Source organism: Coptis chinensis, chromosome 6 (genome assembly GCF_015680905.1).
Source record: "Coptis chinensis isolate HL-2020 chromosome 6, ASM1568090v1, whole genome shotgun sequence".
Taxonomy (NCBI): Eukaryota; Viridiplantae; Streptophyta; class Magnoliopsida; order Ranunculales; family Ranunculaceae; genus Coptis; species Coptis chinensis.
This window is the reverse complement of record NC_141461.1, coordinates 92,532,420-92,543,325: the sequence shown is the minus strand read 5'-3', so window position 1 is coordinate 92,543,325 and position 10,906 is coordinate 92,532,420. Positions and strand designations below refer to the sequence as shown.

At 40.6% G+C, this 10,906-nt stretch overlaps 1 protein-coding gene across 1 annotated transcript; it reads right to left on the bottom strand.

Moving 5' to 3' along the window:
- Positions 1 to 4,610: 4,610 nt before the first annotated feature.
- Positions 4,611 to 10,742, bottom strand: LOC147495483 (uncharacterized). The gene is made up of 3 exons (XM_086568382.1): positions 10,563 to 10,742; positions 10,437 to 10,520; positions 4,611 to 4,829 (listed from the first exon to the last, which is right to left on the bottom strand). Exons 1-3 carry the CDS (start codon positions 10,740 to 10,742, stop codon positions 4,611 to 4,613), a joined length of 483 nt encoding a protein of 160 aa, XP_086424508.1.
- Positions 10,743 to 10,906: the final 164 nt, after the last annotated feature.

Sequence of the window (10,906 nt, the reverse complement as noted above, 5' to 3'; positions counted from 1 at the left end):
TGGTAATTAGAATTGAAACAATCGACAAAGAAATGTGAGTTAATATATGTTCTAAAGTAAAAGTATCATAAAAATCCTAAAAAAAGGATGTCCTCCAACAATGGAATATAAGCCCGGAATTTTATTCTATACATTATAAGAGTTATTCTAGCTAGTATTTCTTTTACTTGTTTTTTTTAGATGCCGCCACTCGGACTCGAACCGAGATGCTCTAGCACTGCTTCCTAAGAGCAGTGTGTCTACCGATTTCACCATAGCGGCTTGCTCGAAATCATAATAGCCCATCCACCTTCAATCGTCGATATTGAGGGAGGAGATTCAATGCAATATCTTGAGGAACATTAATAAATATCACTCAAATTCCTATTTGAACGTTCAGTAATCCTTACCTTAATTGTAGGGGAGGGGGGGGGGGGTGTTGTTTTAACAATGCAATGTCCTTTCGTGAGGGTTAAGCTCTTCTGGAATTGAATTGACGAGTTGTAACTAGACAATTCCATTCTAAACACATGCCTAGAACTTAAAAAAAATTTTATACCCCATTCTTATTTTTTGATGATTTATTCATTTTATCATTTATCTGATTTTATGAATTTGAAATTGAAAAAAAAAAACTTATTATGAAAAGCGAATCGATGGGGAAAATAATAATCCCCATCTCACAAATAAAACACACAAATAAAGAAGGATTAATAAACTTTGTTTTGTGCCCTGTTTTTTAGTTCCTTTCTAGCAGACAAACAAATTCTTATCCCACAAACGGCAATGGACAATTCCATCTCATTTTTATAAGCTCCAAACATTCATTAATGGTACTGATTCATCTTATAAATTAAATTATTTAATTGATTGGTTCATATCAATTCATATTATTCCAAGACTCTATTGCTTGTTTGTGGTACAAAAAAACTTTTTGAATTCCCGGTAGAAAGAGATTTTGCTAAAGAAAAAGCTTTTATCGCCGCCCAATACGCTTTATTTTTCCAAAAAAATTTACGAATACGCTTTTTGGACATAGAAGTACGTTTCTTTGGAACCGCCATTAAAAAAATGAAGAGATTACTCATTGTTATAGTTAAATGTGGAAGACATTTATTGTTCAATTCAATATATATATATCTATATCATTTTTTTTCTTATATACCGACAAGTATATATTAAATTATAACTAATACATTAACTTGCCAATCAATGGTAGAGAGTGATTTTTTGCTCCCAACGGGATTTGCTCCAAGGGCTCCAAGGGAAACAGGAACCAACCAAGTGTCCACTGAAAATGGGTCAACAGTTATTAAATTTCCACCTTAATATATGCTTCCTGATTTACCCCAACCTTAAAAAAAATAAAAGAAAAAAACTTAACCAGTTACGAATCTAGTTTTTGGTCTTAATTGTTGGGAAAAAAAAAGAATAAAAAACTTGAAGTGCTGAACTAGTGACCACTTCTTTCAAACTAAAAAAGATAAAAAAAAAAATATTTAGCTAATGATGGGAAGAACCGAAGAATTCCTATATATTTTACAATGATATTTTTTAATTCTTTTTTATTTATTTATTTCTATTTTTAGTGGGGGCAAATCGGGAAATTTGTTCTAGAGAAAGAATTTGATAACCGTCAATCTCTTTTTAGTGGACACAGTTCTTGTTTCCTTTGGAGCTCTTGGAGCAAATCCCGCTTGGAGCAAAAAATCACGTAAACAACCCCGGACCCAGTTCCATCGAATTAAAAGGGCAACTCCTGGTTTTAATAGGAGTTATAACTGTTTTTTCTTAGCCGAAAAAGATATTGTCCCAGCTCCTACTCCTACGCATTCTTATCAAGTCTGTTGGGCACCAATTCCGTAAAAATTGTCTGTTAAAATAGACTAGTAGAATAGAGTAGAATAACACCAAGTACAAAATAGACTCGTACAAACTTATTACGCAAGTTTTAAAGTTTCTTGGGTGAGAAGACAAGAAATCAAATAAATAGAATAACACCACGTTAATATTGGTCATAGACTCGTAGTTGAAACTTCAACCTTATTCCTAGCAAGAAAGCAGTAATTTTTTCGGTTATAATTTTTTTGTTTTATATTGTAAGTTGGAATTTTATTATTATTGGTATGTTCTACTTAATGGTAACCATTGAACACATAAAATTTGGATCTATCGAAAATCGAAATTACTACACGTTGAAAAATAAGATTCATATGTTCATGAATAGTCCACTAAACATACATCTTTATTTTGTAAGGTTGTGCATATATAGCTTAATTTAGTTGTCGCTATTTAGTAAATCTGGTAGAATGCATTGTGTCGAACAAAAGATCGATGAAGTTTTTATTCGTAAGCAAGAACCACTGGAATTTCACCTAGGCAAATCACATAAAAAAATTTCTGTAGTTTTTGTTACGCCTATGTAGTATTTTTACGCCTAGGTGTGCACCTTGAGATTAGACCAAATTCTTCCTTTTGTAGGGCTTTCTTGCCGATTTGCCATCAAAACATATCTAAGACCACAAAATTGTCCAGGAAGAATCATGGAAGGAGAGGCAAAGATCGTCAAAGCAGGCTTGGATGAGAACCGGGACGTGCTAGATCAGGAGATGAGAAAGGAGTACCAGTTGATGATTGATCTGCGGAAAAGTATGCAGGAATTTTACAACCAAAAGATGAGTACTTGGAAGGAGAAGATGAAGAGTTGGAATGAGAGTTGGAATGAGAAGATGGAGAGTTGGGATAAGAAGATGGACAGTTGGAATGAGAGTTTGAATGAGAAGAATGAGAGTTGGAATAAGGAGATGGAGATTAGGAACAATTGCCAGCTCCAAGAATATGAGAATTTCCACCAAAAGAGGATGAGTCGGAACCAAAATAGTTGGAATAAGAAGAAGTTGAATAAGTATGAGAAGAGTTGGAATGAGCATATGGAGAGGAGGAAGAGTTGGAATAAGAAGAGTTGGAAAGAGAAGAACGAGAGTTGGAGAGAGGAGAAGTACTATTGGCGGGGAGAGGATCAGAAGCATTGGATTTATTGGGAGGAAAAGAGTGAGAGGATGGATTATTGGAAATATTGCAGGATCCAAGAGAGTCTGAGTCGGAAGCAAAAGAGAGATGAAGAGAGTCGGAAGCAAAAGAGAGATGAAGAGAGTTGGTACTTAAAGATGGAGAGTTATAACAAAGCAAGGGAGAGACTGAGGGAGAGCTGGAACCAGATAAAGGAAAGTTGGAACGAAAAGAAGGAGTGAAAATAGAAGTGAGCTCCTTTTGTCAGCCGGTAGCGCAAATTTTATTGTTAGTTACTAGTTATGCAAGGTTATGGCTATTTTTTTGACGTAAAAGAAAATAGGCATCTCATTCCTCTGGAATGCCTTCTTATGTTATTTGGTAATTAGTTGGAGTGACATGATATGCTCCATATGATATTTGTTCTGTATCTGTGTCATTTTTTTTAACAGTGGTGATTGTGCACTAGCTTGTGTCATACATCTTACATTGAAATTGTTGATTAAATTTTTGTATAATGAACTTCAGAACAGATATGGCAGATAAATTCTAAATATTCTCGAGTAGGTATACGCAAGTACTTTGGAAAAATATGCAGAACATTATTGTGATGAATTATTTCTTTTCCCTCGGATAAAGATACTAGGATTTCCAATTTGATGGGGAGAGTAATCCACCATTCAAAATGAATTAAACCATTCATCCAAGTACATGCTCTTTTTGTCATTGAAACTGTGATAGTTCTAGGTAGTGTTTCTTTAGATCGTAGATCACTTTACAAGATGGATTATCTACAAACAAAAATTGAACTCTGGGAACCAGAACGAGGAAGGAAATGCAATGTACTGATCACAATCCGTCATAGGATTGGATTGACAACACACAATTGGAATGCTCGATCGATATCACCATAAATACAGGAACCATATAGCAGGACGTGAACCTCAAGGCGTGAAGTTTTTGCTCTAACGCGATTAGTTAGGTTCATTTCATGGGTATGATCTTAGGGGTCATGCAGACTCCATTTAAGGGCATGCAACAAGTGCCCAAATTTTTCTCTTTTCTTAATGTCCCTATTTATCTATAAATAGGACATGAACTCATGAAGAACACTTACTTTGCTAAACGCGGCCTCCAGCTCTCAGTCAATGTGGCACTGCTGCGCTATGGAAGAGACCTAATTTAAGCACTTCGAAATAAGAGTCTACAATAAGTTGGTAACATGGAAGAGACTTGAAAGAGAGACAGATGATCTTAGATAGCAGATGTTTGGAGAGATATATACCGATTCACAATGATTTTAGGTGCTTGAAAACGAAAGCAACTTCTAAATCATGACATTTCGGTGTGTCTCTCTCTCTTTTCTTTCAACAATTCTCTGTTTCTCCGCCAATGTCTATTCGGTCCTATCAACTTTTTGTGGGATCTTATCTCCGCTAACCAAACACAGCCATTGTCTCCAAAGTTCGGTATAAATTGGCTGATTGAATCTGTTCTTTCATTTAGACATTTAGTTTGATCAATATTGTCTTACTAAGATGTGAGCAATGTTGTTACTGGCGTACTGTTGTTGTTTGTGATGTTGTTGCTGCATTTCTTGTTGTATTGCAATTGTACTAACTCTAACTGATGTTTATATCATTGATGCTATTATTCCTGATAATTGACTGGGAATATCCAACATAAATAACCATACATAAAGCGTCGCAGATATCTGATTTCCAGATTCTAGCAATTTCCATGTACTGACCCGGGAAAAAATGATACCAAATTGCCCGTTGATGTTCTTCTCCTGCAAAAGAAACATTTCCCAGAAGTTGCAAACCAAGTCGAACAACCCCCTGGTCTGGATTTTAACAATTAACCACAGACTTCAAAGCAATTGATATGATTTCTGTTGGAGTTATCCCTCACATGAGGAGAGAAACCGAGCTTAGGGCAAACGGCAAATTCCTTGAAGCGAGAAGGCCTCATCGCGCTCCAAGAGGCGCCAGCCCTCGAGCTCCAAGAACATAGAGGGCCAGCTCAAAGTGGCCTTGCCGCTCGATGTCGGGCGCTTCGGTAGCGACTTCGGCTCTCCAGTGTAGCGCCAGCGCTTTCGAGCATATTTTAAATGGCCCTTGCTAAGATTACCGCCCAATTTGGTTTTGGAGATAAAACCAAAATCAAGGTTTTGGAAAACCTAACCTAACAGAACCAAAACAAGTCAGAAGGATTGGAATCCAGACTAAAACAAAGAGAGAACCTTTACGGAGATACAACCCTCAGTAAAGAGATAAGAGTGATCTAGTAAGGTGAGAAGGCGTAAGGAGAGATTGTAATCTTCCTTTCCATTTTATTAAAAGCGGCTCGTGTGGAAGTAGGCATCATTGGCGAACCACGGTAAATCTTTGTGTTGTGGTTTTGCTTTTCTTGCTTTACATTATTATCCGTTGTTAATAGTTGTTTAGCGAGTTGGGCATGTTAGTATAGGTAGTTTGTGATATTTGAGATTTATCCGAGTTGAAGTGTGTTCATACAAGTTATCCGTGGTAGTGGGGAACCGATTGGTATTGGTGTAATCCCCAACAAGTGGTATCGAGCCTTGGTTAGAATAGCCTTAGGGTGTTATCCTAATCTTGGTCGTGGGAGGTGTTTGACGAAATTCCCGAGAGAAGATTTGAGGTTAAATAACTTGTAGAGATGGACCATTCGTGAACACTGCATGATGATGAGTCCGAATAGGAAGAACTACACCATCCGGAAAGCCAAGATGGAAGACTTGCTATACCGCAAGGACTTGGCACTTCCCATTGAGAATGAGGGAGTAAAACCGAAAAGACGATGAGGTGAGTGGAAAAAGCTTGCAGTAAAAGCGATTGGATACATTCGACGATGGATTGACGGCGGTGTCTTTCACCATGTGGCCTTAAGAGACTACGACCTTGGTCTATGGAAGAAACTTCGAAGACCTTTATGAGAGGAAGTCGGTTGGAAACAAAGTGCTAGTCGTTAAGTTTGCGGACCGAAGTACCAAGAAGGTTCTTCAATGTCCGAAAGCATCTTAATGAAGTACGAATATCATCAATCGGATGCATTTGATGAAGATCAATTTGGGAGGCGAAGTTGAGGCTTTGTTTCTATTAGGCTCTCTACCCGAAAGTTGGGGAGACATTAGCGTTTTCTACATGGAGCGACCAAGGATGGAATTGTTACCATGGAGATGGCTACCACGCCTTTGTTGAATGAGGAGACTAGAAGGAGTGCAAGAAGCGGCTCTTCTAACTTCGGAGGTCCTTTTTCGCGAGAAACGGGGAGAGGTCGAAGCGAAAAACCATCTCGTTCTAGAGGTGATGGCGAAGTAAATCTAGGGGTGAAGCTAGAACTCTAAGGCGAGAGGCAATGTTACTATTGTGCCACCAAAGGCCACATTTCGGATATGAGTCGCAGAACAACGAAGAGGGATGAGAAGAATAAGCTGTCGCGAGAGGAAACGAAACACAGCAGAGAGATACTACCGCACTAGTCGATGACCCTGAGTGGGAATTGTGTCGGTGTGGTGTGTCTTTGCCGAGTACCTCATGTCGGGATCTGAGTGGGTGATAGATCTGAGGGAGCATCCTATCCGCGTCCACACCGCCGGGGATTCTTCACTACCTACGGTTGTGGTGAATATGGTGAAGTGAGGATGGGTAACGATGGCGTCTCCCTCGAAGATTATAGGCATTGGAGATGTTCATGTAGAAACCAATGTCGGCTACACCTTGACACTCAAGGATGTAAAGACATGTCCACGACATACGGTTAAGCCTAATTTAATTTTGGGAAATTAGATGATGATGGCTTTGTAAACTTCGTTTGTAACGGGTATGGTATGGAAGCGGCAGGTTCCATTGTAGCGGCCGGAAAAAAAAACTTGCTCTCTTTACAAAACACGGGCTAGTTTGTGTAAAAGCGAAAACTTGCGTGAAGAAGCTTCATCCGAGCGTGGCACAAAGAGATTATCCGGCATAAACATAAAAGGGATGGAAGTTCTTGCTAAGCAAAAGGCCATGCCGGACATTAAAGGTACACATTTAAATACATGTACTCATTGTTTGGTAGGAAAGAACACAGGGTGTCTTTCCAAAGATTCCCGTCTCACGAGAAAGGACAAATCGCTTGAGCTAGTGCACACGGACTTATGTGGTCCTATGAGAGTGAAGTCCCACCGGGGGAGCCGTCTTCTTGACATTCATTGATGATCGTCAAAAGAAAGATATGGGCCTATAGTCCAAGACCAAGGATGAAGTACTTGGCGTGTTTGAAAATTCCACATGGTGGAAAGAGAGAGACCGAAGTTGTTGAAGTGTATTCGCTCGGATAATGGGGGTGAGTACATTGGGCCATTTGAAGAGTATTGCGAGTCATGGGATTCGCCATGAGCGGACCGTTCCCAAGACACCGCAAATGGAATGGAATAGCAAGAATGAACCGCACCATTGTAGAGAGGATAAGATGCATGCTATCTCACTCTAAGCTACCTAGAAACTCTTGGGTAGAAGCAATCGTCTGTGCGTGCATGTGATCAACTTGTCACCGAAAAACCTACGAATAGTGATTATCCGGGAGAGAGTATGGTCGAGGCGAGATGTTGATTATGGATACTTGAGGGTATTTGGGTCGCGGGGCATTTGTGCATATTAGAAGGATGAGAGATTCAAGCTTGATGACAAAGCCAAGCGGTGCATTTTTCAGGGTTATGGAGATGAAAAGTTTGGTTACAAAACTCTGATCCGATTAACAAGAAGGTAATCCGAAGTCGAGATGTTGTGTTCTGGAAGACCAAACCATAGCGGACTTTGAGGAGGGTGAAGCTACAAGCTTTCACCAATGATCTTGTTGATTGAGAACCAGAAGTTCCCTCTTGTGGAACGCGTCGTGAAGGCATGAGAATCTGAGAGAACCATGAGTTTGAAGCTCGTGATGAGAATCCTATTGCTCATGATGGGATAGAACCTATTGGTATAGAAGATGCGGATGAGATGCATGAACCACCACCGTGAGCAAGCGAAGTGTATCCTCTCACGAGGCACCGGCCGGATGGGGCAAGGAGAGTCCGAGAGAGACTAAACTTCAACCGGTATCCACCACATGCGTGCGTGCTACTATCGGATGGTGGAGAACCTATGTACTATCAAGAGGCACTTGAAGGTACGGACAAAGAAAAGTGGTTGAAGGCCATGCATGACGAGATGGATTCTTTGCATAAGAATCACACTTATGAGTTAGTTGAGAAACCCAGGGGAGAAAAGTTCTCAAGAATAAGTGGATATACAAAGTCAAGCATGGGGAGAACAATCCTCACCCCTGCAAAAAGCTCTTTGTTGTGAAGGGATCTCGGTCAAAGGAAAGGGATTGACTTTGATGAGATTTTCTCTCCTCGTAGTGAAGATGACTTCTATCCGGGTGGTATTGGGTATGGCCGCAAGTATGAACCTAGAGGTTGAGCGACTAGATGTTAAAGGCGACTTTTCTTCATGGGAGACCTTGAAGAAGATGTCTACATGGACCCGACCGGAGGGAGGGTTTGAGGTCAAAGGCAAGGAGCACCCTAGTATGCAAAGGCGATAAAGAGCTTGTATGGTGGGGCGAGCAAGCACCCGATTAATGGTACATAAAGTTTGACTCCTTTATGGTGAAGCAAGGATACAAGAAGTCTTCTTCGATCATTGTCGCGTTTGTTGAGAGATTTCGGATGGAGATTTCATTGTGCTATTCTTTGCGTATGTGGATGATATGTTGATAGTTGGCCCAAACATCAACAAGATATCCAAGTGAAGAAAGACTTGATAAGTCCTTTGAGATGAAGGATTTGGGTCAAGCAAAGCGGATACTTGGGATGCGGATCACTTTCGTGACGAAAAAGAGTGGAAAGTTGTGGCTTTCAAGAAAGCTACATTGAGAAAGGTGTTGAAGAGATTCAACATGGATCAAAGCGAAACCCGGTCGGTTAATCGCTTGGTGGCCGGTTCCGCATGACCAAAGAGATGTGTCCTAAGGGTGAGCATGAGCAGTCGGATGGAAAAGATTCCTTATGCATCCATGATTGGCGGTTTGATGTATGCCATGGTGTGTACTAGGCCGGACATTGCTTTTGCCGTTGGGGTGTAAGCGATTTACACAAATCGGGTAAAGAGCATTGGGAAGGTGTTAAGTGGATATTGAGATATCTCAAAGGCACTTCAAATCATGTTTGTGCTTTGGTGGAAGTAAGCCCTTACTTGAAGGCTACACCGATCTCACGGACATGGCGGTGATGTTGACTCGATGAAGTCCACCTCCGGTTATCACGTTACTTTTTGGCGGGGGAGCGGTTTCTTGGCAATCTAAGTTGCAAAAAGTGTGTTGCCCTCCACCTTCTGGAAAGCGGTATATTCGCGACCACCGAGTGTTGCAAAAGAGTTGCTATGGATGAAGAGGTTCTTAAATCAAAATTAAAAGCGAACGGTTTGTAGTTACATGTGACGATCGGGCGCCATCCACTTGAGCAAGAATCCGAAGTTTTCATTCTAGATCCAAAGCATTTACTACGTCGCGTTATCATTGGATTAGAAAGTACTTTCGAAGACAAAGCATTTGTGTATCGAGAAGATCCATACCCGACAAAACGAGCGGGTTGGGATATGATGACCAAAGTCTTCACCGAAAGGTAAGTTTGATGTTTGTTGTCTATTCTTGCGGAATGGCGACACCTCCTCTGTGATTTGGCAATTGTATGGAGGTAGCCCCCTCATTTGTTAGGAGGGGAGATTGTTGGAGTTATCCCTCACATGAGGAGAAACCGGAGCCGAATGAAAGCGGGCAAATTCGGTCCGTCGCGAAGTCGAGCGCTCGCTTCCAAAAGCGCCAGCGCTCGAGAGCTCGGTAACATAGGGCGACCAGCTCAAAGTGGCCTTGCGCCAGCGCCGATGTCGGGCAGCCTTCGAGCGACTTCGGCTCGAGAGTGTAGCAGCCAGCGCCGGCATATTTTCGTGGGCCTTGCTACACGATACAGTGAATTTGGTTTTGGAGATAAAAACCAAAATCAAGGTTTTGGAAAACCTAACCTAACGGAGACCAAAAAACAGTCGGAAGGATGGAATCGGACTAAAACAAAGAGAGAACCTTTCTGAGAGATACAACCACAGTAAAGAGATAAAGTGATCTAGTAAGGTGAGAGAAGGTAAGGAGATTGTAATCTTCCTTTCCATTTTATTAAGAACTGGCTCGTGTGGAAGTAGGCATCATTGGCCGAACCACGGTAAATCTTTGTGTTGTGGTTTGCTTTTACTGCTTTACATTATTATCTGTTGTTAATAGTTGTTTAGCGAGTTGGGCATGTTAATATAGGTAGTTTGTGATATTTGAGATTTATCTGGAGTTGAAGTGTGTTCATACAAGTTATCTGTGTAGTGGGGGAACCGATTGGTATTGGTGTAATCCCCAACAATTTCGACTCCCATATTGGTGATAAATGAGTTTTGATTTCGTACTTCTCCAGCAGATAGGTTTCTAAGGAGTTTCAGTGATAACTAGAGAAAGCTTCGAGTCTCAAGACTTGATAGGGATTTAACGAGCTCAAGAACTAAAGGAATGATGTTATCGGCAGCTAGAGCTGATCGGCCATATTCAGTTCTAGCACTTGAAATCAGATTTCCTAAAGCACTGTTTAAGATTGAGCAGTTTGCAATGCTGAGAAGTGGTTGGACGAGATGTTCTGGTACAACAAGCTCCGGCAGAACGGTGCCATCCATTTTATAACAAACAATGTGTAGATACTAGCATGCAACAATGCCGTGAGGACTAACCGTAAGAAAAAGAAGCATTAGTATTTGGGCATTACTGAAAGTATAGCCACACAATCAAGTAAAAGAATACAATATTGAATAAAAGATACATATGCAAGGATTGCAAGCTA